The sequence below is a fragment of the Aspergillus affinis genome, assembly GCF_023601865.1.
Source record: "Aspergillus affinis strain CMG 70 chromosome Unknown NODE_43_length_248942_cov_90_146332, whole genome shotgun sequence".
NCBI lineage: Eukaryota > Fungi > Ascomycota > Eurotiomycetes > Eurotiales > Aspergillaceae > Aspergillus > Aspergillus affinis.
In genome coordinates, this window is record NW_026515824.1 from 74,045 (window position 1) to 102,041 (window position 27,997).

The 27,997-nt window shown below is 53.2% G+C and overlaps 10 protein-coding genes across 10 annotated transcripts; 6 read left to right on the top strand and 4 right to left on the bottom strand.

Annotated features, from left to right (window-relative positions):
• Positions 1 to 5: 5 nt before the first annotated feature.
• KD926_007443 (Paf1) lies at positions 6 to 4,690 on the top strand (the record flags this gene model as incomplete). The annotated part of the gene is made up of 7 exons (XM_053100298.1): positions 6 to 48; positions 120 to 198; positions 302 to 710; positions 786 to 2,362; positions 2,430 to 2,443; positions 3,051 to 3,377; positions 3,444 to 4,690. 7 exons carry the CDS (start codon positions 6 to 8, stop codon positions 4,688 to 4,690), a joined length of 3,696 nt encoding a protein of 1,231 aa, XP_052956008.1.
• A 1,089-nt stretch (positions 4,691 to 5,779) lies between these two features.
• KD926_007444 (dihydroorotate dehydrogenase 2) lies at positions 5,780 to 7,473 on the top strand (the record flags this gene model as incomplete). Its single annotated transcript, XM_053100299.1, has 2 exons — positions 5,780 to 6,259; positions 6,328 to 7,473. 2 exons carry the CDS (start codon positions 5,780 to 5,782, stop codon positions 7,471 to 7,473), a joined length of 1,626 nt encoding a protein of 541 aa, XP_052956009.1.
• A 585-nt stretch (positions 7,474 to 8,058) lies between these two features.
• On the bottom strand, positions 8,059 to 8,907 carry KD926_007445 (triose-phosphate isomerase; the record flags this gene model as incomplete). The annotated part of the gene is made up of 1 exon (XM_053100300.1): positions 8,059 to 8,907. One exon carries the CDS (start codon positions 8,905 to 8,907, stop codon positions 8,059 to 8,061), a length of 849 nt encoding a protein of 282 aa, XP_052956010.1.
• A 1,927-nt stretch (positions 8,908 to 10,834) lies between these two features.
• KD926_007446 (RpiB/LacA/LacB family sugar-phosphate isomerase) lies at positions 10,835 to 11,320 on the top strand (the record flags this gene model as incomplete). The annotated part of the gene is made up of 1 exon (XM_053100301.1): positions 10,835 to 11,320. One exon carries the CDS (start codon positions 10,835 to 10,837, stop codon positions 11,318 to 11,320), a length of 486 nt encoding a protein of 161 aa, XP_052956011.1.
• A 1,024-nt stretch (positions 11,321 to 12,344) lies between these two features.
• On the top strand, positions 12,345 to 13,436 carry KD926_007447 (putative U-box domain protein; the record flags this gene model as incomplete). Its single annotated transcript, XM_053100302.1, has 3 exons — positions 12,345 to 12,427; positions 12,592 to 13,129; positions 13,203 to 13,436. The coding sequence occupies 3 exons, from the start codon at positions 12,345 to 12,347 to the stop codon at positions 13,434 to 13,436; spliced, it is 855 nt and encodes a 284-aa protein (XP_052956012.1).
• Positions 13,437 to 13,855: 419 nt separating this feature from the next.
• On the top strand, positions 13,856 to 14,493 carry KD926_007448 (acyl-CoA-binding domain-containing protein; the record flags this gene model as incomplete). Its single annotated transcript, XM_053100303.1, has 3 exons — positions 13,856 to 14,107; positions 14,218 to 14,283; positions 14,374 to 14,493. The coding sequence occupies 3 exons, from the start codon at positions 13,856 to 13,858 to the stop codon at positions 14,491 to 14,493; spliced, it is 438 nt and encodes a 145-aa protein (XP_052956013.1).
• Positions 14,494 to 14,728: 235 nt separating this feature from the next.
• On the bottom strand, positions 14,729 to 19,099 carry KD926_007449 (phospholipase D/nuclease; the record flags this gene model as incomplete). The annotated part of the gene is made up of 7 exons (XM_053100304.1): positions 14,729 to 15,454; positions 15,586 to 15,988; positions 16,093 to 16,205; positions 16,340 to 16,907; positions 17,245 to 18,118; positions 18,174 to 18,311; positions 18,367 to 19,099. 7 exons carry the CDS (start codon positions 19,097 to 19,099, stop codon positions 14,729 to 14,731), a joined length of 3,555 nt encoding a protein of 1,184 aa, XP_052956014.1.
• Positions 19,100 to 19,425: 326 nt separating this feature from the next.
• psf2 (DNA replication protein PSF2) lies at positions 19,426 to 20,378 on the top strand (the record flags this gene model as incomplete). Its single annotated transcript, XM_053100305.1, has 3 exons — positions 19,426 to 19,539; positions 19,616 to 20,205; positions 20,270 to 20,378. 3 exons carry the CDS (start codon positions 19,426 to 19,428, stop codon positions 20,376 to 20,378), a joined length of 813 nt encoding a protein of 270 aa, XP_052956015.1.
• Positions 20,379 to 20,882: 504 nt separating this feature from the next.
• Positions 20,883 to 21,547, bottom strand: KD926_007451 (CUE domain-containing protein; the record flags this gene model as incomplete). Its single annotated transcript, XM_053100307.1, has 2 exons — positions 20,883 to 21,164; positions 21,272 to 21,547. The coding sequence occupies 2 exons, from the start codon at positions 21,545 to 21,547 to the stop codon at positions 20,883 to 20,885; spliced, it is 558 nt and encodes a 185-aa protein (XP_052956016.1).
• A 798-nt stretch (positions 21,548 to 22,345) lies between these two features.
• Positions 22,346 to 27,994, bottom strand: KD926_007452 (condensin subunit SMC2; the record flags this gene model as incomplete). The annotated part of the gene is made up of 10 exons (XM_053100308.1): positions 22,346 to 22,610; positions 22,667 to 23,340; positions 23,398 to 23,772; positions 23,829 to 25,986; positions 26,381 to 26,511; positions 26,573 to 26,646; positions 26,952 to 27,329; positions 27,392 to 27,448; positions 27,510 to 27,548; positions 27,613 to 27,994. 10 exons carry the CDS (start codon positions 27,992 to 27,994, stop codon positions 22,346 to 22,348), a joined length of 4,533 nt encoding a protein of 1,510 aa, XP_052956017.1.
• Between the last annotated feature and the right edge of the window lie 3 nt (positions 27,995 to 27,997).

The window sequence follows — 27,997 nt, forward strand, 5'->3', positions numbered from 1 at the left end:
CTATCATGGTGGGCAAAAAATCCGGAAAGGCTCTCCTTCGGGATGAAGGTAAGTCTGTCGTCTATTCCGGTGTCTGCGACCGTTGTGTTGTCAAAGTCCTAACCCCCGGTTACATGTAGGCCTTGAAAGGACGGATAACAACATGGAATTGTCGAACTGGCCTCAGGTTCCCCCGATCAACCAGAAGAACTATTATACGTATGTGACAGGACTAGTTATCATCTTCTGTTGGTCATCGTACATGGTTGTCAACACTCCGCAAACACCGTCCGGCTAACACAATTATTTCCCCTGCCTACAGAGACTACCTCAAGCGCGATGATCAATATCTGGCTTTCAGACTCCAAAATGAAGAGAATCGGAATCGAATGGCCAAAAACGCCAAAGATCGGGACCGTGCCCTTGCCATGGCAAAAGCGAACGACCTAGGTCTGCCCGAAGCGGAAGCGGATGTGGATGGCGACGCGAACATGGAAGACTCAGAGGAGTCTAGCTCCGAAACGATTGGTTCGAAAGTGATTGTGATACATGTCGGCAGTCAGAACTTGCGAATTGGCCTCTCCAGCGACGCTTTGCCGAAGACGGTCCCTATGGTGATTGCGCGAAAAGCCGCAACGAGTGAATCGGAAGATCGGGATGAGCCTTATCCCAAAAGGCTGAAGCTTGATGACGGCTCCGAAATGGAGCCAGAGAAAATGTTTGGTCCGGAGGTTCGTCACCCAGCACTGACAGTACTCCGTGCTTCATATTGAAGATCTAATCGCTGACTTGGTTCTTGAATACAGTTTGCTTCGCAGTACACGGCAATGTCCGCAGAACTCAAGGCGCACATGCGCCAGAACAAGCGCCGAACTCTCCCGAACTCAAAAGAAATGGTGATCAATTACAATCGAAGAACGGTCCCGGAGACCATCTCGGAACACAACGATCCCTCGCGTATTGAGTGGACGGAGATCCCCGATCCGGCGCCGGAATACATTGCGGGCCAAGACGCCTTGAGGATCCCGGATGCCTCTAAGCCTCGCTACAAGCTGTGCTGGCCGATGAGATACGGGTGGTGCAACGAGAGAGACTACGAAAGCAAACGACTCATGTTCTTAGACATTTCGTTGATTCTGGAGGAGGCCATCAAAACCCAACTCGGCCTCACGAGTAAGAAGGAGTGGCCTCAGTACTCGTGTGTATTCGTCATTCCAGACCTTTATGAGAAGTCGTATGTGTCTCAGGCGCTGGAGATGCTTATGAGGGAGTTCGCGTTTGCGCGCACATGCTTTATCCAAGAGAGTCTGGCGGCTGCCTTCGGGGGCGGGTTCACGTCTGCCTGCGTGGTCGACATCGGTGCTCAGAAGACCTCGATCTGCTGCGTGGAGGAAGGCATGTGCATTGAAAACTCCCGGGTGAATTTGAAATATGGCGGATCCGACGTCACCGAGACGTTCGTCAAGATGATGCTCTACGACCATTTCCCTTACGCCGAAATCAATCTATGGCGCCGGTATGATTTCTTGCTAGCGGAGGAGTTGAAAAAGAATATCTGTACCATGAACGAGGCCAGTGTCTCCGTGCAGGTCTATGATTTCCACCTCCGCGTATCCGGTCAAGACACCAGCAAATACACGTTCAAGGCATACGATGAGGTGCATCTGGCCCCGATGGGCTTCTTCCAACCGACTATCTTCGATAATACTCTAAAACTCAAAGGACGAAGAAACTTGATTTCCCGCTCGGTAGACATCTACGACGGGCAACCGAACGATCCGACATCTGCAGCTCAGTCCGAAATCCTGACCGCCCTTGCTCCTCCATCCCCGAGCCAGGTCAACGGCGAGAGTCAGCCGAACTCTCTGGATGTGCAATCAACGCCAAGCCGCTCGCAACAAGTTAATGCCCTCAGCCGTGTGCAGGAACTAGACGCTACCCCTCGATCCTCCGTGGCCGGCTCCCCCGTCCCTGAGGCTGTCGGCACGCCCCAAGCTGGAGGCACTAGCACCCCTATTGCCGGCGGACAAACTCAGAACGTGTCGCAACCGCGGGCACCGGCAGTCGAAGAACGCGACGACATTCTCCCGGTTTATCCGCTTGATAATGCGATTCTCACTTCCATCGCCCATGCGACTCGATCAGATGAACGTAAAATGCGCGACTTCCTCGGTGGTATCATGGTTGTGGGAGGAGGCAGCCAAATCAACGGCTTTCATTCATTCCTGGAGGAGCGGCTTCAGGCTCTTCGGCCAGGGTTTGCCAAAGAGATCATGATCGGCTCTCCGCCACGAGACCTCGACCCGCAAGTAGTTGTTTGGAAAGGTGCCAGCATCTTTGGCAAACTGAGCGGCACGAATGACAGCTGGATCGGGCAGCTGGAGTATGATCGGTTGGGCCATAGGCTGATGGCCTATAAATGCATGTGGGCCTACTGAAACAAGGCACAGGGCACCTTCCGCTGGTTTGTATGCACTTTTCTGTCTCTCTGTTCTTTATATGATAATACTTGACGTTATGAGATCCCTTATTGAAACGCAACTGTACTCCTAGATGAATAATTGGCCTATTTGGAACTGATGAAACGCATTAGCCACCTCCATCTTAATTACTAGTAAGATTCCAGTAAAATTGTTGGCATAGGCAGTAATACCCTCTGGGGTGAATGCCTATTCTATATAACCCAAGGGCAATTTCCAGCTCTCCTTCACTGTGCCGTGCAAGTATAAACCGGACGGAACCACCCAGATCACGTTCTTTGTGGGTCATCACCTGACTGCGCTACGCTCTAAGACTCAGGCGGTGAGGCTGTGCAGAATGAGCCCGCAAACCCCAAGTTTGTCTTCCAATTGTTTCCCGGGAGCTGCTCTCCAACATCTTTCTAACTTTCTTTCTTGAAACTCTTTAAGGACTCGCGCCGGTCGTTTCCATATTCGCGGACTCGACCGGGTCTCTTATACCCGAATTTCAAATACATCCCCTGCTCCTTACCATTTCATGTAAGTCCTACGACAAATCGTCGCAACGCGATTTCAAGAGCTATCGCTAACATTGGTCTGCCTTGTTAATAGTGTACACTCCGCCGGCGACTGATCCCCCTCAGTTCGATCTTTTCGGAACCCTTGCGACCAAAATGTCGAAATCTAAGGATGGTGGCTCCTCCGGGGGCTTTCACCAGGAGTACATCGCCTCAACGCGCTACCGCAATGATCTACCTCCTCCGGACATGCCCCCCAAATTTCTGGATATTCCGCACGAGGGCTTAGGCCGATTCCTCACTCCGGGATTTGCTTCCAGTCTTGCGAGACGTGAAGAGCCAAACATTGATGTGGACGCGGAGGGTGGTATGCCGATTGATCTCGTCGGTATCCCGGGGCTTCATCTGGGCGATGAAAGTGGTACGTAGCTTCACGTTGACAGGAATTCCGTGAGGAGATTGTGCTAATACAGATCCACTTCAACAGCTATCATGGCTCCGGAAAACCCCGACCCAATTGATCCCGCCGACCTCCCTCTTCTGATGACCCTAGACCAACTGAGAAACCCGGCGCCCAAGAACACAAATGTCAGCTTTCTTCGTCGCACGCAATACATCTCCGCGGGAGTTCGCGCCCCTGAGGGCCCCAAGGTCACGCCCATCAGATCGAAGTCTCGTCAAGACGAGAAGACGAAAATGTCCCAGGATGATCCCATTTACATCAAGAAGTACATCCAGAAGGGATTCGACATTGCATACCCGGAGAGTAAGCATTCTGGGGAAGATACGCCAAGCAGAGTCAAGGGTCACAACCCGACGAAACTTGAACACGATGCATGGGCTCATCCTGTACACCCCGATAACCCCAAGCTGAAGCCTGTTGGGTTCTTCCCGTTGCTTCCCGACCTAGCAGGGTTCCCCGATCCTGGAGGCTTCGTTCAGTTCAAATTTGACAAGGCGCCCGTCCAAGACATTTCTGGCAAGCGAGATAAGCGAATGGATGCTGCTGTTTTGCTGCCATCTGCGCCCGAGGAGCGTGTTTGCCAGGAACATACAACAAAAGCAACTCTGCACAAGACGAACCCCAGTCTATACCCCGATCCCGGCCCTGTTCCTTGGGATTACGACCTTTTCCTTCCCGGGAAGGAGAACTCCAAGAACGTCCTTGCAAGCTTGCGCATGACCAACCCTGAGCGTGACAACGAAGGTCTTTACGCTCACGAGGGCGCCGACAACACCAGATTCCACCGATTTGATCGCGTGCGCACCTACGCTACGAGCGCCCAGACCCTTGGCAATGACTCAAAGCAAAGAGATGTCGCATTGACTATTTTCGACCCGTCGAATTCCAACGAAGAACACGAGGGCAAGCAGAAGGCGGCCTATTATTACCCCATCCTCGGAAAGACACGTCTCAAGCCGGAGCGAGCCCGTACTATTGCGCAGGCCGGTCTGGCCCCTACGCGCCCGAAGACCAAAGAGGACCAGGTTGATCAAATTCAAGTGGTCGTTCGCGATCCAGATGAGGCGGAGGTGTACAAACGAGGATTGCACAGGGCAGCCATTGATCCTAAGTTCGCGAAAACCATGCCGCCGGCACCCGAGGGCGCAGCCGATGAACCAGAGTCGCCCCATGAGTATGCCGAGGCAGACGACCGCGAGCCCAGTGTTGACCGACAATCAATAGATCAGGATGCACCCGGTGAGGCAGATAGGATGAGTGGCGACGAGTGAATGCATTGGCCCCTGGATATTAGCTCTCTTCCGTGACAATGATTCTGGATTCTTACGATCATCAACTTGTATACTTCTGACCTTATAATTATCATAATCTGCACAACCTCATACCCTCTCTTGCGACACTGCTGCGAGATACGGGAATCAGATTCCTCTCTCTCTCACCTATCTTTCTTTGCCCCGGTGCAGTTTCCCGGGCCTATGCTGTATGCAGTTGGGATCGGTCAAGACTGCTAGCAACACAGCAGGCGTTGAGTGGCATGAATAAAAATGGAGTTTCATTTAGCGAGATATTCTGATTATGCTCTTTTACTCTTGTCTTTTCTTTTTGTTCTTCTCTTTTTTTTCCTCCTCAATCTTCTTGTATGCAATATAGGCAATTGGCAATGTTGGCGGTAGTCTAGGAGAATAGACCAGCCTTTGAATTTACGACACATGGACAATGCAAACTTGCAGCCAGAAGAACAGTGGATCATAGAGCAATGAGCATGATCTGTCAACAGTAGCAATGCTCTTATATTCCTCGAGGGTCATGGAGATGCCCTAACACACCGCCTAGAATACCCAACTCCATTCTGCCGAGGGAATTGCCGACCGCCCGCCGCATGCGTTGACGCAAGAAACAAACCGGCGGACGGTCTTCGTCGACTCGGATTCAACCTGAAGCGGCATCCCTGTGAGGATTGACTAGTCGATTTACTTGGGGATGCTTGTGGCGCAAATACCAATTGCTCGGAAGAAATTGACTCTCTAATCCTCGTGGGTAAGTCGCGCCTGTGTTCACTTTGTCTTGCTTCTTCGCGACGTCGTCATCGGACAGCAGTTTCCCTGCTTTACCGAGAGCAGCCGATTCATAGCCGCCATCGAGGGTCAATGGACTGTCTACTCAGCAATTGATGGGGCCACAACTCATTGTTGTGGCATCTTCTCAGCCTCCATCATGACATATCCATAAATTGAAGCTCAACGCAGGCACAATTGCACCAAACCGCTAACGACCATCCTTAGGGCCAATTGCGGAAAGACTCGCCTTATGTTCTATTGATTAACATCCGTTTAAAAACGAACCCACCCACACCAATCAACATGGTCGCAAACTCGGTCGCACTGGCCTGGAGGGCTGCAGGTCCCCGAGCTCGCGCATTGCCATCCTTCCGCTGCGCGCAGCGTCCGTCGATCATCCGCAACCACGCCGTTGTTCCTCGGCACGGAGCCGTTCGACATGCCTCTGATACGCCAACCACCAAGGCCGCCGATGCTGCCTCCGCCACTACCGAGGCTGCCGCCGAAACGGTGAAGGAGGCGCCCAAGAAAGCCGGCCGTGGATCCCGAAGAATCGTGCTCGGCACGTCTTTGGCTCTGACGCTTCTGGTCGGCTATGTGTATGGCACAGATACGAGAGCCAGCGTGCACCGGTACGGCGTGGTTCCGTTGATCAGACTCCTATATCCTGATGCGGAGGATGCGCACCATCTCGGGGTGGATACCCTGAAGACTCTGTACCAATATGGACTGCACCCTCGGGAGCGTGGGAACCCGGATGGAGACGGTGCTTTAACGACTGAGGTTGGTTCTCTCTCTACTATTCAGACTTTTATTTTGGATAAGCAGGAGCCCGGCTAATTCTGGTTCAGGTCTTCGGATACACCCTCGCCAACCCCATCGGTATCTCCGGCGGTCTGGACAAACACGCCGAAGTCCCCGATCCGCTGTTCGAGATCGGACCTGCCATCGTTGAAGTCGGTGGTACCACGCCGCTGCCGCAAGATGGCAACCCCCGCCCTCGCGTGTTCCGTCTGCCATCGCAGAAAGCCATGATCAACCGGTACGGCCTCAACTCCAAGGGAGCCGACCACATGGCCGCCATCCTGGAGCAGCGGGTGCGTGACTTCGCCTACGCCCAGGGCTTCGGACTCCATGAACAGGCCGTGGAGCGGGTCCTGAACGGCGATGCCAGCGTTCCCCCCGGTAGTCTTGTCCCCGGCAAGCTGCTGGCCGTGCAAGTGGCCAAAAACAAGGCCACGCCGGACTCGGACATCGAAGCCGTCAAGCGCGACTACGTTTACTGCGTCGACCGTCTGGCCAAGTACGCCGATATCCTGGTGGTAAACGTATCCAGCCCCAACACTCCCGGTCTACGTGACCTCCAAGCCACCGCGCCTCTCACGGCCATCCTGAAGGCCGTCGTGGGCGCCGCCAAGGGCGTCGACCGCGCAACCAAGCCCTTCGTCATGGTTAAGGTCAGCCCCGACGAGGACGCCGACGAGCAAGTCTCGGGCATCTGCGAGGCCGTCTGGGGCTCCGGCGTCGACGGCGTCATCGTGGGTAACACGACGAACCGTCGTCCGGAGCCCTTGCCTCAGGGCTACACGCTGCCCGCTAAGGAGCAGAACACGCTCCAGGAGACGGGCGGATACTCGGGCCCGCAGCTCTTCGACCGCACGGTGGCCCTGGTCGCGCGGTACCGGGCCCTGCTGGACGAGACGCCCGTGACGCCGGAATTGGCCGGAGAAGCGCAGGCCGAGACCGCGCGGGTGGTCCACGCCGAGCCCGACGCCGAGAACGTGCCCTCCGTCGACCCGCCCAGCGTGGTGGCGCAGTTCCCCCGTAAGGTCCTCTTCGCGTCTGGCGGCATCACGACCGGCGCCCAGGCCCAAGCGGCTCTGAACGCGGGCGCCTCGGTGGCCATGATGTATACCGGCGTGGTGTACGGCGGTGTAGGCACCGTGACTCGCGTCAAGCAGGAGCTGCGCGAGGAGAGACAGCTAAAGAAGGATTAAACAGCTGTCTGTATCTATCACCGGACCAGTATCAAACAAAAGCAAAGATAAACGGTTATCTGTAAATAACGTTTCCAATGATATTTTATCACACCTAGTCACTGCCTACACCTACAGAAGTATATTAGATGCATGTCAGTTCTACAGTTATTTCTACCGAGGTTAGCCATGCCATGACTGGTCAGCTCAATGCCAATTCTTACTAGTTCTTCCAAAGTAAGGAAACGTCATCGGCATGAGAAGAAGATGAGAAAAAGCCATCTGTGTAGGTGGCGTTGACTAGCCCGCAGGGCTTGCAGATTCGAATCTAGCTAAATGCTAAATGAAGCCTCGAAACGCCTCATGAAATCATCATGCATAGTCGTCGGTGATAGTTTGATGCAATATAAACCAAAGATCCCGAAATTAGTTATAGATAGAAGCCCGTGCCCGCGACAGGGTCTAGGGGTTCGTATCCCTTGCGTGCTGCCATTCGCTCCTTATACGTTGCTTGACAGGTCTGCATACATGTCATTCCTGCAGGACAGGTATGCATTGGCATTGGCATTGGCACGACAGGACGGACACGAACACTACAGGGAGGGCTCAGAGAGTCTCTTCGACCTCTCGCACCACCTTCCGCACACCCTCGACCTCGTGCGCGAACCGACCCAAGAACATACCGTCGACGGCCTTCCCCAGACCCCCGGGCCCCCACAGACCTGGCCCCGCACTGCCGCCGTACAGAATACGCACGTCACCCTTGCGGCTGCCGATGACCGTCTTGATGCCCTGCACCACGGCGGCGATGTGGTCGACGCCAGCGGGGACAGGCTTCCCAATGGCCCAGACGGGCTCGTAGGCGAAGATGACGGGGGCGTCGGGCGGGATGGCGGCCAGGACGGCGCGCACCTGGACCTCACACTCCCGCACGGCCAGACCAACCGCCTCCGATGCCACGGCGCCCGGGGCCGTGATCTCGCCAATGCAGACGAGGGGCACCATGGCGTGCGCACAGGCCGCGGCGGCCTTGCGAGCAGTCTGCTCGTCCGTCTCGCCGAAGATGGAGCGCCGTTCGGCGTGGCCCAGCTCCACGATGGAGACGCCCATGCTGTTCAGCGCTTGCGGGGACACCTCGCCCGTGTAGGCGCCCAGAGGCTCCCAGAAGCAGTCTTGGGCGCCGAGCAAGAAAGGCGGTGGCAGCGAGGCGGAGGATGCGGGGGTGGTCGCCGAGGATTCGTAGTCCATGATGATTTCATTGCAGGGGTAGATGGTCAGGAAGTCGGGGATTAGGGCGAGGAGCAGCTTGGATCGGTTCTGGGGTCGGACGATATCGTTCTCGGGGGCCAGCAGGGCGCGGAGATACTCGACGGTGCGGGACGGGGTGAAGTACATCTTCAGCGAGATGATGAGTAAGTTCTTGGGTAGAACGGGGTAGGATTGCTGGGACGCCATGATTGTCGATTTGATTGGACCAGGCCAACTGCGCGTTCTTCTTTTCTCACGGTGTATGTTTCTGAATTGGTTTGGGTATGGGGGAGAGTGAGACGATAGAAATTGCAACCTCGGGACAGGAACCAGTGTACGCAGTTAGGCAGTTATGGCGGGGGAGGCAGCCCAGTCCACAAACCACTAGACCGACTCGGACGAGATGATTAGATGGTGTAACTGACAGCTAAGAGCTGACGGACTGGTTGCAGCGCTAGTACTGCGACCCTCCACTTTCAGACGACGGACACGAGGAAAGACTCGGTCGAGATTTTGGACGGGGAAGGTGGAGAGAAGGAAAAGACCAGAAGGTAGATCGGCCCACGCGAAATGCATCCCCAGAGCATGATGTTAGTGATTGGATTAAAATAAGTGGAGCGGCGGTCAGAAAACCTGGAGAAAACTAGTGGACGGACTCCAGGCCATGCGATTGACGGAGGCCAAGCAAGACAGAGAGGGGTTCCTCGAGGTGACATGAACGGTTGAAGCGGAAGAACGAGGAGGACGAGGCAGAGAGAAGGATAAGAAAGAACACCGTCAAATTGAGCAACTCAAGCGAGGGGACTCGAATGCCTGAGAAACAAGTCACCCCTCCGGACTTGTCACCTGCCGGCGGATCCCTCCTTCCCGCCAATCATACCCAGGCTCGGTAGGTGGGTCTGTCCCGAACCGGGTTAGCGCAGGTCGTCAGGAGTATAGCATCGGAAGGCCCAATCGGGACATTCCAGGCTGCCGGGTTTTTGAGGGGGTTTCTGTCTTTCCTGTTTTTGCCTTTTTGTGACGAACAAACAGAGGGGGAGATGTTGGAAGGGAATTCAGCCAGAACAGGTTCTGGTGTCAAGGATGTTGGAAAGAATGTCGTCAATTTGGGTTTACGGAAAACCTGGCAAATCACCTGATCCCGTCCTGCGTCTTTTCTCTCTGCGTCTCTTCAACCCTCCGTCCCTTCTCCATCGGATAGGACAAGGAAAAGCCTCATGCAGAACACGTACCTCCCGCCCTCCCGCTATCTGTTACCATATTCCACGCCATGAATGTGAAAGGGATCGGCATCCACTTTATCCAGTCAATCAGACACAGCTCCAAACCTGTTTGATACCAGTCAGCCAGAGACACAGTTCTCCGACGCTAGACGCTCTCCAAGCCCGTCCCCCATTGGCCCCTCACAAACAAGCTCCACTTCCAGAAATCAGATTCCTTGACCACATCTTCGTTATCGCCAGGAGAATCAGATGGAACGAGGCTATACGGAATTGATTTCAGCCAGTGGCGTCATTCGCCCGCCGCGCCATGGACGGTAGCCTCCTAAATGATCCGACTCATGCAGAACCGTCAAGCCATAGTCGGTTCCCTTGTTTCCGTCCCTCCTCGACAAGGGGCGTTGACACTAGTTTCTCTACCTAGAATTGTAAGCCACTATGCAGTATGCCAGAGGACAGAGCCAGGCATTCCAATCGACTATGACGCCATGCGTGGGGTAGTCGCAACCAGGTCTCGGTTTGCTCGGACGTTTGGGACTCCTGCCTCCAGACCGTGTTGCTCTTGGAGGTTGAGAGTTGAAAGTTGGGACAATCGTCGGTGGAGCCCGTCGCATTGAGATGTTGTGCATGAATTAGTGGATTGCGACAATGCAACTCGCTGTCTAGCGGTCTCCATCCGCTGAACCTTGGGGCGCAGGAGGCACGGCTCGGTCTCCGCAAATACGACGGAGGGGAAGGGAAAATCTTCGGAGAAGGGAAGCCCTGAATGGGTGGAATATAAAAGGATACTGGATTCCTCTTCCACTGATAGATTTCCTTCTACAGCTCTCAACCATCCTCTCACCTCTACTACACTTCATTCCCTTCCCACCGCTACAAGTCTTCTGACTTAAACAGATCACCAACACTTCACAATGTCTGACGCTAAGCCCCTCCGTATCGTCTTCGCCTGTGACGAGGCTGGTCAACCGTACAAGGAGACCCTCAAGGCCACGCTAGAGAAGCACCCTCTCGTCGAGTCCATCCAGGACGTCGGTGTCAACTCCACCTCTGACAAGACGGCCTACCCTCACCCCGCCGTGGCGGGTGCGAAACTAATCAAGGAGGGCAAGGCGGACCGTGGTCTCTTCATCTGTGGCACCGGTCTGGGCGTTGCCATCTCCGCCAACAAAGTCCCCGGTATTCGGGCCGTAACTGCGCACGATTCCTTCTCTGTCGAGCGCTCCATCCTCAGCAACGACGCTCAGGTGCTCTGCTTCGGTCAGCGCGTCATCGGCATTGAGCTAGCGAAGAAGCTGGCCAATGAGTGGGTGACCTACCGCTTCGACCCCAAGAGCGCCTCGGCCGCCAAGGTCCAGGCCATCTCGGACTACGAGACCCAGCTTGCTGCCGCTCAGTAAATCTGCTAGTAACAAGTGATCTCCTGTCTCTTCAGACGCATCTCTGATACCAATACCTGTCTGTCGGGACTACATTCGCCTGTTCCCAACTGCAGGCACCTCTGACCGCGACCATCCATCTGTGAGCATCTGGCGGAGGGGATTGTATACTACAGCCCTCCACACCCGCCGTGTTTTTATACGATAAGCCTAAGCGCCCGATCCGAATTGACGATCGTCTCGACGCGACTGTATTCTCCTTGAACGTATCAAACGCAACCCATCCCATCCCAAACGACTCGATGACATTACGAAGTGAACGGCATGAAATCTGGCGGGCCAATTGATTGTTCTTCAGTTCTACTTCTTAGGATTAGGAAATTATATTGAATGGAGCTTTTGCCTGGACCTTTTTCTTTGGAATCTTCAACTTGTCAAACGTAGTTCTCCGGTAAGTCGAGAGTAAATGTGACCATCCAGGGCCGGTGATGGCTTAGTCATCTGGGGATTCTGCGGGCATCGACGGCCTTCGATTCCCTTTCATCCTCCTTTATCAATCATCCAACTCTCGGCTCTGGACACAACATGACTCTCATCTCCCTTCAATCGGGCAGGTCCCTTCGTGCTCCATCGTTGCGTGTCCCTACAGAGTCCAATCGAAGCCGGCCGCATCTCCGTCGGCACGCTCCTGCCAAACGCCGAGTCGGTGGCCGTTTGTCAATCTGACAGTCGACGGTTCATCCAGCACTTTGGCCTCAAACTGCTGCCTTCCTCATCTCCTCCTCTTTTTCAACTCCGCCTCTTCCACCTTCTTCCGTCGTTTTCTGGTCATAGTTCTAGTCCCCAGGAACACAGTCGATTGCTCCGCAATCCGGTGGATCAAACGTACTTCCGGCCCCACCATCGACCGAACCCTCCGTCAAGTTACCCTCGGAGATCCAGAAAAAAAGAAAGTGACAAAAGAAATAGGGGGCATCCGAAAAAACAAGGTCGAGTTAATAATAATTAATACTACCGTGCCAACAGCGACAACGCACAGACCGCCATGTCCTTCGAATTGAAAGAAAAAGGTAATCTGCTCTTCAAAGAGGGCGATTACAGCGGAGCCGAGGATCTGTATTCTCAAGCGTAAGTGGCTTGAAACTCTGTTGCGTGAGATGCATCGCTAGGGGAAGTCCAGGCCCTTGTCCAGCCCGGCCGCACTCTCTTCCATCCCTCCTCGATTGCTTCAATTCCAAGGAAAACCTGGTTTTTGGGTATTGACCATGCCTCTGATTTCCCTGATCTTATAGTATTCTAAAGAATCCCCGCGAACCTACCTTTTTCACGAACCGCGCCCTCACGCGCATCCGACTCGAAAAATGGGCCGGAGTGGAACACGATGCGCGCGCCGCGGTCGAACTCTACGGTGTGAAGAATCCCACTAGCCTGAAGAGCTGTTGGTACCTGGCGCAGGCGCTGCTGGGTTTGCAGCGGCCACAGGAGGCCTACGAGGTGGCGATCGATGCCTACCGGGCCAGTCTCGCGGTCAAGAGCGTGCAGACGGAGAACCTGTCCAAGACGGTGCTGCGCGCCAAGCAGCAGATCTGGGCGGCGAAGGAGACGGGTCGATTGCGCGAGATGGACGAAACCTTGGGCCATGTGGAACAGCTGATGGAGACGGAGCTGAACCGGGCATTGGAGGAGTTGCAGGGCAAATTGGACCGCGAGGAGATCGGACACATCGGCTTCGTGGAGGATCAGAAAGCGCTTCGCGAGGATATGGAGAAGAAGATCACTACGTTGCGGGAAACGTTCCAGATCGCGTCCAAGGGCGAGGTTAAGGAGAGGGTGAGTCTCCAGGCGGTTACATCACACATGCGAAATGGACTGATTGCTAATGGGTGTCATCGCGGTGTTTTAGGTCGTACCCGATCATCTAGTAGACGGTATCACATTCGAGATCATGCACGACCCGGTCATCACGCCGTCGGGCACCAGTTTCGATCGGATTGGCATCGTTAAGTATGTCGAGCAGTCCGGAGTCGATCCCATCACGCGCGTGGCCATGACGACCAACGACCTGCGACCGAACTATGCGCTGAAGGCGGCCTGCGAGGAGTTCTTGACTCATAATGGATGGGCGGTGGATTGGTGATCTGATTTGATTCCAGACTACGAGTATCGTTCAAGCAATATCCCTGGTATGATGAATATGCATTGGAGGCGTTGGAATAGACACGACTTAACTGGACTGGACTGGACTGGACTGGACTGGATGTTTGATCCAAGAAAGAAGTGTACATACATTAGTCGAGGAACATTTTCTCTCTCAGCACATGTATTCTCTGTTTACAGAACCCATAAGATAAGCTATGAGACATAAGATAGACCTGAAGGACCGAGCCATCCCAACCGCCGAGCACCAACAAAACCCCACCATCAACAACGCGCAACCCCACTTTCCTTCTTTCCCACCAACTTCAACTTCCCCTCCTCCTCATCTTCTCTCTTTTCTATCTACCCATCTCCAAATTAACTACATACCCCAACTTTCAACAAATTAAATCAGCAACCATGTCTCTCGATAGCTACTTCACCGCCCTCTCCTCCGCGCAGTCCGGCGCCCAGTTCACCCCCGAGGTGCAGTCCGCCGCCGCCGGCATCAACGCCGACCTGCTCAAGGTCGCCGTCGAGATCGTGCTGGCCGGTGACGACTCCGCCTCGGTCGAGGGCGAGCAGGCCACGGCCCTGAAGGCCGGATTCGAGTTCGCCACCAAGGTCGTCAAGATGTTGGAGAAGGAGCCCGGTCAGCAGGAGATGTTGACGGTTTGTTCTCCCACCTCCCTCCCCCAGCTCTTTTAAGGTCTTTTCGACTAGTACAGATGTGATGGTTAAATGAATGAATGATTGCTAATACCTGGGATGATGCAATATAGCTCTACAAGTACTTCAAGCAGGCTCGTGGCGAGAAGCCCGCTGAGCCCTCGTTTTACCAGATCGAGGTGAGCCTCCCTCTCTCTCTCTCTTCTTCTCCCTACAATAAGACCAGACCGGATCAACGGAGGCTAATACGATTATGTGATACCCAAAAGTCCAAGTACAAGTACAACGCCTGGAAGGAAATCAGCCACATCTCTGCTGCCAAGGCCCAGGCCTCGTACATCAAGGAGGTTGCGGCCCTGATCGAGCAGATCGGCACCCGCTCTGCTTAGAGGATATGCTTTTGACATATTTTTGCATGTTAGGTGGTTGGAAGAAGGCAAGGTTGGGGGGAATAACACATCCTATATCATAGCATTTATCTATTTCGATGAGTTACGAATGCTGAGATGACTCTATTATCTCTATATTTATTGTTATGATTTTTGTGGTTTGCTTTGGGTTATACTATAGTGAGGGGTTTTATACTGTTTTTGCGATGGGGTCAATGAAAGTTGGGAGTCCTAGCTACTGAGGATCTTCCATCCACGTCTGGCCCATCCAGTCCGGCTCACTGTGACTGGCCGTCGCGCACCAGGGTTTCTCGTCGACTGCGTAATCGACCAGGGGCAGCCCGTAGGGCATCCGGAGTCCTACTCTGACGGACTCCTCCCCTCTGCCTTCAGGGACGTCTGTCTTGAAGCATGGTATCATCACCGATCCGTTTGCTCGGTCTGCATCGTCGGCAAACAAGTCTGGCCAGACAACAACCCCAATCTCCCAGCTACATATGCGTACCTCATCGTTGGCATTGACACCGGCGCCCCATGCCTGCGTCGAGAGATTTGCCGAGGTCAGCATCGCCCAATCAATCGAGTTCATCTCTTCTGTACACGAGAACCGAATGTAAGTCTTAATATGTGGCGCTGCGCGCCGACGGCCTGCATCTCGTTCTCGTTCTCGTGCGGCAGTCGAGTAGACTGGGGCAGCATCTCCGGCCCAATGTCGCAGGTACGGCTGCATGTACTGCAGCTGCTTCTGCTGCGCGGCACTCTGAATTTTCATGTGGATGGAGCCGCCGGATCCGTATCCGTTCAGAGAGCGACGGATCTCGTCGGCAGTGGGGAAGATGATGGAGTATTTGGGCTTTCTGCTCTTGTCTCCTGTTCCGTTGTAATCTGTTGGGGATAGGGATCGGAAGAAAACATCTTTTAACCATTTGTCTGTTTGTCCGAGGGAGGCGACAGAAGACATCTAGGGTTTTCTTGTTAGTCAAGAGGGTGCATATCGAGAGACAGGCTAGATATGTTCCAACATCAACAAGATAAACGAAATGAAATGGAATGAAAAGGAAGAAGAAGAAAAGGGAAGTTGTATGAACAAACCTGACAAACAACATGCGGCATCTTATTCGGATCCTCTTTCGTCTGAATCGGCACACTCCCCAAGACATCCTTCAACGCCGGCCATCCCCAAACCGTCTTCCTGGTAGAATTCAATCCCCCGGATTTCTGCTTCGACGGGACACTCGCCACCAACGCTGCTCGCACAGAGCCAAAGTCATATCTGCGAAGCTGGTCCACCAGACGACCTGTCTTCTTCGGCCCGTACTCACGCAGATAGGCGAGCAGGTCGCGCTTGAAGCGGGATCCGGTGCCCGGGGTCGTCGATGCCTCCTCGGCTGCGGTTTGTGTCTGCTTCCGCAGCGGAAGAAGAGGAGAGCGCCAGACGGCCTGACACATGTTCTCCCAGTCTCCGGGGATCATGTTGGCCGTGTGGATGATTACTCTGTAACAATGGGTCAGGATATCGTGCTTCTAGACTTGATCCTATGACCGCCATAGACTCGTGGTATAGATATCAATATCTATCGGGAACTAAGGAAACCATACTGAGCAAGATCATCATGTCTCAACAAGATCATCATTTTGGAATGATGCGTCCCAAACGCCTCGGGCATGTACGCCACGATAGGCTCGACATTAGGATATCGCGAGCATGCTTCCTAGCATCGTAATCAGTCAGTCAGTCAGTTGCCACTAAATCACTTCGTCGATCGAACTCCGCGCACCACCCAACCCACATCAGAAGTAAAGAAGTAAAGCAAAAAGAAAGGGAAGCAAAGGGGATTGACCGTACATCAACGCGCACTCGATTCGGCGCCTCCCTCTTCCACGAACCATGCACGACCTTCACATCGACAAGGGCTCTCACATCCTCATCAAATTGGCGCATCAGGAAATCGACATCGAACAGGTAATTGAACTGCCAGCATTCGCGGATCATAGGATCCCCGAGGAGATCGTGCAACCGGACAGTGTCGACATTGTTAGCGGAAGACGACCCCAGGTCGTGGATATGGGTGAGCTGGAATGGCGATGATACTATCTTTGGTTTAGATGCGGTTGGATTTGACTTGGGCGGCTGGTTGGGGTATGGCGTTTGAGATGACGATGACGATGATGACGGCAAGGGCGGGCTGATGGGTCGGTGGAGAGATGCCAAGCGCGATACTGAAGGGGCGGCTGGTGTATTGCCCGCCTGGTCTATGTCCGATTTCGAGGACGATAGTTTTATTTTTTTGGCGGGCTGGTTGGCGTCTTCATGCGCCATGGCTGGATAGTTGAACGGGGGGGAAGAAGAGAAAGGAAGACGGGATGCGAAACCACGCGAAGAGAACTTGCCCGAGAAAGGAACCCGTGCCGGCCTCATAGATAGGTTTGGTTCATACTTTATCAGGTACAATGTTGAATTTACGTTTGGCGATGCTCTCCAAATGGAAGAACGAAGGGATGAGAACGGGAAAATCAAAGTTTAGACAGGCAATGTTGGTCTTACTAACAACTACAGGGCGATATTATCATACAACCACCTGCCAGGTCCCCGACAGCCTCGCTCTATATACATACATGAGCCCCTTCCTCCCACTTTTATAATACTAACACACAGCAAGAAAGGTAATGATTAAAAATGATTACCACATAAACCGTTGGATATTGCCAGGTTCCTGGGGCCATTCGAACCCTTTGTACAGGAACACATACCCTGTCACCGCATTGACGACCAGGAACCACAGCGTCTCCAAGAAGAGAGGGAAATTAGTTGCGATCTCTTTGTGAAGCGCCTCCTTCTCATTCTGAGGGCGCTGCTGCCGGTACACTTGCGGCGTAGGCAGCGGCGGCAGATGTAGCCTCCACATAACCCATGGAATGATCGCGTACCGAGGCTCAACGAGAGGAGCCACAATCAGAGAAACAGTAGTCGCGGCAAGCCAGACGAGTACAAAGCTCACTCGCGGCCCCTGGTTTTCCTGTCTTTGACGCTGGATGATATGTTGTTGCAGCTGAGCGTAGGCCTCGGGACTGATGGGCGGTGCCCGAGGGGGTGCAGGCGCAGCGGGCTTTTTAGAAGGCTTCTGTTTGCGCTCCGCTCTCGGCTTCGGGCCGGTTTCCTTAGTCCCCTGCTTCTTCGACAACTGCGGAGATGCTGACGTGGGCACTCGAATGAACTGGGGAGGTGCTGGGTATATCACGAACCCAAACGCAGAAATGACGGCCCAACCACAAAGGAAGTAGGCGACGGTGGCAGCATATCTGGCGGCAGGATGGCTTCCGAGGAGCACGCGAAAGACATAGAACATATAATGGCGATTGTCGGCAAGGGTAAACGGATGAACGATGGTGTTGAAGTGCACAACGGCAAGCATGGCCGGGACAATTACCAGAGCTGTCCAGAATCGGGGCAGCTTCCTCTGTTTCTCTGGGAATCCATAATTCAAGACCTTAGGCAACCGCGACTGCGGCAGCAACAAGTTGAGAATTGGCGTAACAAGAATTGGCCACGAGAAGAACGCAATATAAGGCCAAATGTAGAGCATCTGCGCCAAGTGTATCCCTACAGAGTGGAATTCTTTATGACCTGGACTGTTGTTAGCTCTCGGTTTCTCTAACCAATCCGTCTCGTCTAGACTTACCCAAAGCAACGCCATCATTCCACACGACGAAACCACCAAATGCAGCGAGCACTATAACATAGGGAATGGCAGCCACGATAATGCGACCTAGATTGCGTAGAACGGCAAAGCTCAGGGAAAAGGCCGTTTGGAAATAGTCTTGGCCCAGTTGTTAGCAGTGTTGTTCTATTTCGCACTTGTACAAATAGCTCACCTCCAATTGCAGCCTCCGACACCAAAGGATCATGTAAAGCGTTTTTCGACTCTGGACCGGTATTGCTGGAGTATTTCTTCACTGTTCGCACCGCCTGCAGCCCGCCCATGAAAAGTGCGACCCAGAAGATGTTGGTCTGTCTGAATGCCAACGCCAGCAGCGCGAACACGATGAACACGAGATGTCGATAAGGAACAGTCGTGGTCGTCGACGTCCGCTTCAGGTCCCAATTGTAGGCTTCGATCACCACCAGCAGCGAGAGGATATCGGTGTAGTAGAGGCCGGAGAAAAAGAAGATCGGCGGGAAGAGACATATGTTCAAGACGGTATGGCTCAGCCAGGCCCCCGCGGGACGAGTGTTACGCTGCTTGCGCAAAGTATCCAGCAATATCTGCAGTCTCAAGGGCAAGAACACAGTCCCAGCCGCCATGTTGGTTGCGCGCAGAGCTTCGGGGTCGAGTTCCGTCGGAGTACCGCGGAGGGCCAGAATACCGGCACAGATGACATAGGACCACAGATACAGGCCCGGAGGCGTCGTGATCTTGGGATCCCAATGCGTCCACTTATGATGCCAATATGCCTGAGCCTGCGGGACATGGAACACTTCATCCAAGTAGGGTTCTGGAATGACGGTGTTGACTTTGGTCATCCAAATGGGGATCAGCAGCAGCACGAAGGGAACAGCGTAGCGGGCGGCGCGAGCCAGGCCTGAGTCGGGTTTGAGAGAATTCATGGTATAGACAAGGGGTCCATTGACCAAGAGAGTCGGTAGGAACCAAGCGAATCCGAGAGAAATGGGAGCAGAGAAGCAGAAGAAGTAGGAGAAGAAAAAAAGAGCAAGAAAGACCGAGGGGGAAAGAGAGTCGATGCACGCCTGCCCGAAGCGGCAGGTCTGCAAACAGGCCAAACAAGGCCGGTGGGATGCCTTCGCGATCCGGCATTCTTTCGCCTGCCTCTGCACCTTCGTCTCCCTCTGTCGGTCCTCCATTGCTGTTCTCCGCGATTTCCAGGCCCACGGCGAACATTCCTGACCCTCGATCCCGCTCACATTGACGGTCAATGGCCTTCCCCCTCCCGCGGGGCATCACGCCCCCGGAGATCTCCTTCCTGGCCGAGATGGAGATGGTCACGATCCTTCCGCGTCAACGTTTAGAAGGCCTGGAGCTGCTCGGCGTAAGTGCTGCAGAATTACCTTGCCCCCGCCCGTATCCCTCTTCATCACTGACCGCGTCTTAACTCTTTCTCCCAGGGCCCCGTCGAACCACTCCTCCCGCCCCGCCGAGCCACCCTCCCTCTTTGGCTCGCGCTGCTCCTCAAACGCCAACGGCGCGCAAACATTCTCCCTCCGCCCTGGCTTCATCCCGAGTCTCTCTCACTCATTCTGGACATCGAAACGCAACACCAGGACTATCAGAACGCGTTCTCCCCTCCGCCTCCTCTCCCCGGACAGCCGAGTCTCAGCGAGCGCGGGCACCAAAGACCCGTAGCTACCCCTCGATATACTCCCGACGGCCAACGATACTACCCATCCTCGCCGTTTCTACCCCAAAATGTCGCGCAAGATCATGTCCCGGCTGGGGAGCCACCCGCGCTGCCGTTCCACTGGTTGGAGATGGGCATGATGCTACTGGACGCCGCGAGCGATGATCTGGTGGAGCCGAATACGGTGCGGCGGCTGCTGAAGGAACTGCGTGAAGTGCGGACGGCGAAGATTCGATCTGGCACCGACGTGCTGGATGCGGCTGCAACGGGCGGAGGTGGTGTGGCCCTGACGGGTGTCGGGGCAATGGAGATCACCGAGGGGAGAGGATTCATTGCGGGTGTTGTAGATGGACTAAGGTATGTTGCGTCATTCTGGACATCTGGACATATGGAATGGAAGAGAATCTCACCTTCTAAACAGGCGTATTGGCGCGTCTAAGGAACAAGCCCGAAGAGAACAGATGGCGGAGGACATGGCCAACGGTGCATATGACGCGACGCAAGACGACGAGGATGACATGGAATTTTAAAGCATATCGTCTATTTTCCCCTCACGAGCTGGAGTTTATTGGTGTACAAAGAAACAGTCTCATTTTTGGATTTGTTTTATATGTATATATATACCCATCATTCCCTATAATCGCAGGTACCCTGATTTCAACCCTACAACACCATAAACATGCGACGCTGTGGCAACCAAAACTCCGGTAAATGTCAAATGAGAGGAGAAGAGAAAGAAGAAAGAGGACAGACTGGTCCGGAAAAAGGCAACTGCGTATCAACTTGAGGGCAAAGTAACGAGCCTTCCTAGAAGATGTGAATCCCTGTATTTAATCTTACAGCGCCGGCCCAACCGACAGGGCACCATTCTCGTAGGAAACAAAACAAGGATATGCCCTGGATGATTAGAAAGGGCAAAGAAATGAGAAGAACGGAGTAGGGGAGGCGGTTGCGTTCATTCTGTCGAGATCGAAAGCGAAAGCGAAATCAAAAGTCCCATCCTTAAACAATCCGCATCGAAGAATTTCCTGGTCTCACTGAGCCGTGCCTTGCTGCTTCTGCATCATCTTCTTCCGCGCGGCGAGGATCATGTCATCCCTTCGTTTCTGTAATAGACGCTGTCGCTCTTCCTTGTTTTGCGACCATCCGCTAGGTCCTGTTTGCGCGCTCGCTGTATCCTCGCTGCTGGCCTTCTCCTGAAGGTTGTATCGCGATATCAAATCCTGGCCTTCGGCCTTCGCAGTCGCTGTCGAAGCCGCGGTCGGTTGCGCAGTCGGTCTTGGAATGGCGACTTGGGGCTGGAATGAGGGCGGTGGCTAAATAATATCGATATCAGTAAACGATTACACACGACCGATCCCAGAGTCCGGCAGTCCGGCGCAAAGGCCACAGCCCAAATGTGCAAGAGAAAAAAGGAACGTACCGTTTCCAACCCCCGTCCAGTCAAGATTCTCTCCGTTGTCGCTGCAACGTTGCCTCCATTGCGTTGCAAATCCCACATGATATCTCGCGTGCTCAACTGAGGGAACATCTGCGATATTTGTTCGACTTGGGCTGGATCAACGACGCCACGGCCACGACTTCGGCTACCACCTGTACCAGCGGACCCATCCCGATTAAGAAACCAGCGGATGACAAAGTAAGACACGACCGCGAGGGTGAGGAGCGAGGGGATGTTCAGGGACGGTTCCTCATCCATTGTGTCGGGTGTGGAGTGGAGAGAAAGTGAGGTACGGGGTAAGGACACGGGGATGTGGACGATCGGTCGTAATCAGTCCAGCGGAGGTGTCGGAACGATTGACAGGTGATATGAAGGAGTCGGAATACTGCACTCTTCTGTCTAGAGGCTATTTTCCGGTAAACCGTCGAAGAAATCGTCCGGACGCTTGGTAGTAAGTGGATCGGCGCAGTTTGAGATGCCGCGGCGAATGGACAATGTGGCGGTGAATTCGGGAACGCCAATGTCTCGCACTAACCGGCGAAGTGGGAATTGTATGTACAGATGCGCAATACGTCACAGGGGGAGGGGGGTGAATAATAAACAACAATAATTTCCCAGGGGTCGATACCCGATAGCGACAAAAGATGTGGGGGATGACGAGAGGAAGACGGAGGGCAGGGAGATGAAAGGAGAGGAAGAGGAATGGCGACGATTGATTACTCGACGGGGGCTCGGCTGCTTGCCTACTTTGCCGGTGCCTCAGGTTCTCGGGTTCTCTGGCTCTCTGGTTCCATAGCATGGATTCATTATCAGACGTGTATCATCACGAGTAAAAAATAGCCAAAATCACACAGAATATTCTCCATATACACGATCCGAGAAACACCTTCATAAAAAAAGTCCATCATGACCTGTCCCGCAATGCCAACCCAGAAATGACAAAACTGTCGGAGAAATCAATCACCAAAGACCAACAACGTAAGAATATGGACAGCAAGAAAAGAAAGAAGCAGATACTATAATTAGGCAAGAAAGGAACTCTCCACTTCAGCGCAGTTACTTCATGTCCGCAGGAGTGAGAGCCTGGACAATACTGGTTCCCTCGCTGAACCTCGTTCGGAAGATCCGATTGGCATTCTGGAACATGCCATCCTTCAAGGAAACGATGATGAACTGAGAGCCCTTGAACCGGGTCTTGATCAGACGTCCGATGTTCTGCGTGTGCGACAAATCCAGCGCCGCATCAACCTCGTCCAGAATATACATCGGTGCGGGCTTGAATTGCAGGAGAGCCATGATGAGCGAAAGAGCGATGAGAGATCTATACAAACGTCAGTCTGCGAGGATTTCGACAGGGTTCAAAACATATTCACGTACCGTTGTCCACCACTCAGTTCCGTCAGACTCTGTTTCCAAACCTTACCCAGAGACACCTTGACTTCCAGACCGTCGGTGATATCCTTGCCTTCGGGGGGGTCCAGCTTCGCAAAACTACCGGGGAGAAGTTCGGAGAAGATCTGTCCAAAATCGGCGTTGACCTTAGTCCATGTCTTGTGGAGAGCCTCCTTCTTGTACTCGTTGAGATTGATGATGGTCTCCTCGATCTTGCGCTTATCTCGAATGACCGTCTTCATCATGTTCTTCAACGCAGCCTCCTTCTTCTCCACGCTATCGATCATGTTCATCACCTTAGGGTTGATCTTCTTCTTCATGCCTTGGAATCGTTCCGTCAAGTTGCGTAACGTCGATTTGCACTCGGCGATGTTCTGGTTCCTGAAGTCGTACGCAGTGTTGGGCCTTCCGAAGTTGTCCTTTTCATCCGCGATCCACTCATGCTCTTCTTCCATATGAGCGACGGCCTGGGCTGCAGCTTGCTGGTCCTTCTGCAGTTTCTCCAGTTGATGACCAAGTTTCTGCATCTCGAGACTCTCTTCGGTAATCTGGGAGTTTTTCACCTTCATAGTCGCGTCCAAGTCTCGCAGCTCGTCGTCAAAACCGGTCAGCTTGGCCCGTTCATCGTCAAGCTGTGCTTGAGCCATATCATGGGCATCCTGTTGACGATAAGTCAGCGTCTTCGCTAGTATTTACAGACCGGGGCTGCTCTTTACCTTGATACGAGCCTGGTCCCTCTTCATCGACTCGATCTCTTCCATTTGTGATTGGAGAGTATTCTCGGCCTCGGCACTTTGCTCCTCGGCCGCTGAAAGATCTCCACCAACTTGTTCCGATTCCAATCGTGAATCTTGAAGCTCCTTCTGCAGTGTCTTGACGGAGTTCGAGTTCTTCGCGAGACTCTTCTTAAGGGAGTTCAGCGACTCTTGCAGCTCTGCGAGCTTGCTATCTTTGTTGTTGTTGAATTCACTCATATCCTTCTCAATTCGCTTAATATCCTTGGATGCCTCACTCTGACGAGTCTTCGCGTCGGCAATGTCGTTCTTCAACTGCTGAATGTTCGCCTTCATCTCCTCGACCGCTTGGATAATCTAAAACTTGTTAGCTTTGATACTACAGCAAGCAGTTTCCAATCGAAATCACTTACCGATGAGGAAGAGTTGTTGCTGATCTGCTCCTCCGTGAGCGTAATCTCGTGGTTCTTCAGGTCCAATTCCTGCTTGATCGAGCGAGCAGCATCGAGCTTCTTCTTCTCTTTTCTCATGGTATCTTCCAATGTAGCCAACAGACGCTCTTTGCTCCTGATCTCTCTCGTGATCTCATTCAATTTTCCCAGGGTAATAAGCACCCCGCTTGAGTTTGGAGAGCTACCACCAGAGAGAGTACCAGAAGGGTCGTAGACATCGCCGTCGAATGTAACGCTTTTCACTCGCACGGCCGGATCAAAAGTGACCCTCTTGGCCGTATCGGCATCATTGCAAATCAGAGTATTGCCAAAAACATAGTTCATGGCCGACGTGACTTCCTCGTCATATCCAATGAGGGATAGGGCAATGTCCACCTTTCCAGGGGCAATGTTCTGGGCAGCGCCGATCTTCTCAACAGATGCCCTGAATGATGAGATTTTGTTCAGCGGGATGATTGTCACTCGCTTGCGAAGTCTTCCCTTCTGGAGCAGTTGGGTACCTGTCTCTGCGGAGTCAACAACCACGTTGTACAGACGACCTCCAGCACAAATCTCCAGCGCAGTAGCAGCCTGGAGCTTCTCCTTGTTCAGTGTGAACAGCTGAGCCACTAATCCTTTGACTTTGGACCGATCGAAGTTGGGGTGAGGATCAGCATATTGAAAGTCGATGTTCGCGACCTTGCGTTGGAGGCCGTCTGCGCTTTGACGCAACTCGCGGATCTCTCTCTGTAGAGTGGTTTGCTCCTGGTAGAGTTGCTCCTCTCTGCCCGGTTCAAAACCAAGTTTGGCCAGCTCCGCATCGAGCTTCTTAGCCTGCGATTTGAGACCCTCGAGGTCCTTCAATAGGCCTGAGTTTTGCTCCTTTGCCTTCTTCGCTCTCGGTTCCTCTTCCTTGATTCGTTTTTCCAAGTTTGCAATTTTCAGCTTGGCTTGTTCTTGCTCCGTGGCAGCGGTACTGGCACGGTTACGCGCATCTTGTAGTTGACCTTGGTATCCACTTTCCTGGCCCTCTTTCGATGCCACACCCGTCTGCAATGTCTGGAGCAATTCCTCCTTTTGTTCCACCTCGGCGGTTTGGGCGTCCAGTTCGGCTTTGGCGGAGTCGTAATGGGCTTGCAGTTTGTCGTAGATCTTCTTCTTCTCCTTCAGAAGTTTCTCCAGGTCTTTGACGGTTTTATGAACCTCCTTTTGCTTCTCCTTCTCTTCGGAAATACTGGCATTCTTTAAGTCGAACACCGTGGTCAGCCGAACGAGTTCATGCGAATGTGATTTGACTTCATCCTCAAGGGCCTGAAACTTGCCCCCCTTTCGTAATTCCTTGTCGCGAGCGGTTCGCACTCGCTTCACATCTTCTTCAAGATGGGTTATCTCGCTCTTAAGCCTTGTCGCATTATCTTCGAGAGTTTGAACCTTGCGTCTTTTGGCTTCGCACTCCTCGCCGGTGACCCGCAATCGTTCACCTCCACGAAGGTAGTCATGAGCCACAACCAAGCGAGTCAACCGCTCGAGATCGTTTTGGGTCTGTTGGAAATCCAGGAAAGCTCGCTTCTCAGATCTCAATTTTTCCAGCTTGGGCTCGATCTCTTCTTTCAGCAGACCCTCGATTTCGCGCAACTTCAATTCCTTCTTGCTCATTGTCTTCGCGGCCTTCTCTCGCCTGTCCTCGAACATCCGCGTTCCAGCTGCTTCCTCGATCATCGACAGAATCTCAACGGCCTTCATATTCAGAACCTTCGTAATCCGACCCTGCATAATCAGGAAATTGGGGTTGTTGATGTTGAGTTGCACGCTCTGGAACAGATTCTGCACCGTCTGCTGCTGCGCACGATGGCCGTTGATCAAGTATTTGCTCGTGCCGCCGAGAACGATCTGTCTGGTCACGGAGATGTTCGCATATTCCTCGAAACCGATGGGCGATTTGGCGGTGTCGCGGTTATCAAAGACGATTGTCACACTGGCTTTGGTCACACCAGCTTGACCACGCTTGTAAATAAGATCTTGCAGGTTCTGCGCGCGAACGGTGGTCATATTCGTAATACCGAGGACGAAACAGATGGCATCCAGAATGTTGGATTTACCACTGCCGTTAAGGCCCGTGATCGAGTTGAATGATTCATCCCTATAGGAGACACGAAGTCGTTAGCAACACCGTTTGCGACCGAAGAAAGCCGCGGACCTCAAAGAAAGGCCATCGGTCTTCCTTCTCCGGTCGTGGCGACATAGCCCCAGAGTAGGGATCTAGCGCAGCGCATACCATCCTGAAACCACTGTACGCACGGCGTACGATTTAAAACCCTATTGCCTCGATCGATCATTAGCAATCACCGCTCTTTCTATCCGCCCCTCTCTCTTGACTGCGCAAGAAGTAGCACAAAGAAAAACTCACGTCAATAACGATCTCCGTAATCCTCATGGTTGCAACTCCAAGCAGGCCCCATCAACTAGAAATTCAAGCGCATGGGAGGGCGTTTGGGAATCAATGGGGGGGGAGGTTGCAGAGGGACTGGGCGGACTTGAATGGACTTGAGAGGATTATTGTTTTGGCGGGCGCCGCTTCAAGAATCATCGGGTGTTTATGCTTTGCTGCTTTGGGTTTGGCGCCGGTGGGCATGAGGTAAGCGTGAGGGGCAGGCACGTGACGGGCCTGGACAAGAAATCCCATGGGACTCCGGCGACTTTTCCTTGTCTCACTGTGTCTACTGTACCTCCGGAGTACCTCGTACGAGGACCTGCGTCGAGGCTCGTTCTCTAAGCTCTGTCTGAACTTTCAACTCGACCTCTATTCCTTTAGAAATCGTTCAGAGTATGCCCAGAGTCGCTTACATATATGTACAGTACTAGACATGAAGACTGCTGCCACGGCATTATAAACAACAACAAACTATTGCCCAATGCTTTGGTCGACTCCTTCAATTTGCTATTCAGACTGAAGCCAAGTACACAATGTTCATAATAAAAAACAAATTCTCATTGTGGAAACCTTGAAATCACTAATTGACTTAGCAACAACATGAAATACACGCCAATCTCAAAAAACTAGCCAATGCTGGTAAGGATGACCACCCCAGAATCACAAAGGCTTACGACCCGTCGCAAGAACTGCCATAGGCTCCAAAGGAATTAGTCCGTCTGCGCCATACTTCTCCTCTAGATACCTCCTAATCGCCGGAAAGACATCCTTCTCATGCTCCTCCCGCTGTGCCTGGGTCCAGAGTTTACCAATCCCCGCGCCAACTATGGGGTCAACAAGCTGCATAAACTCCGGCACAGTGATTGACATGTGCTTGGTGACAGTGGTGGTGGTGACATCCTCGAATCCTTCTTGCTCGAACTGGGATCGTACATAAAACTCGGAGTCCCAGCCTTCATTGAAGATGGCGAGGAATTCTTTCGGCGATGGGAAGGTGAGAGATCCGGGTGGCATTTTTTCGATAGCAGTCTTCGTTATTTCGATCCAGTTTGCTGGTTCGTGAGTTAGTCAAATCCATTTGCGTTGATGTTAATGGTATTGGCCAACGGCTTACTTGAATTCCAGGTCGAGCTGCCGACAATACCACCCGGCTGAAGGACTCGGAAACATTCTTTTTTCTTCATCAGCTCATCACTCTATCATCTGCGTCACTTGACAGCGGGAAAACTTACCCTTCACAGCAGCTTTAGGATTGGGAAACGTCGTAAACGCTAAAGACAACCCCTCATTAGACCTTCATGCACATCCAACAATGGGATTCAATCGACCACCTACCAAAGCCCGCAAAGACGTGGGTAAACTCTCCAGTGGGAAGTCCAGTGTCCTGGGCATTCACCAATTTAGCCTCAGCATTCGCCCAGCCCTCGGTCTCGATCGTGTTCTTCGTGAATTCGATCATCGCCTCGCTCAAATCGCCACAGGTGAGCCTCCAGCTCTTCTGAGCCTCGGCATCCACCTTCTGGCGGAGGACTCTCGAAATGATGCCCGTGCCGCAGGCATTGTCGAGGATATCCAGTGGTCCCTTGGTTGACTCAGTCACGCCAGACATGTCAACCAGCGCCTCCGCGAAGGGGCCAGTGACTTGTTCGGCGATCTTGTACCGAACGGCGAAGTCTTGCTGCTTGTACATCGCCACAATCTCAGGTTTCATGGCCATGAT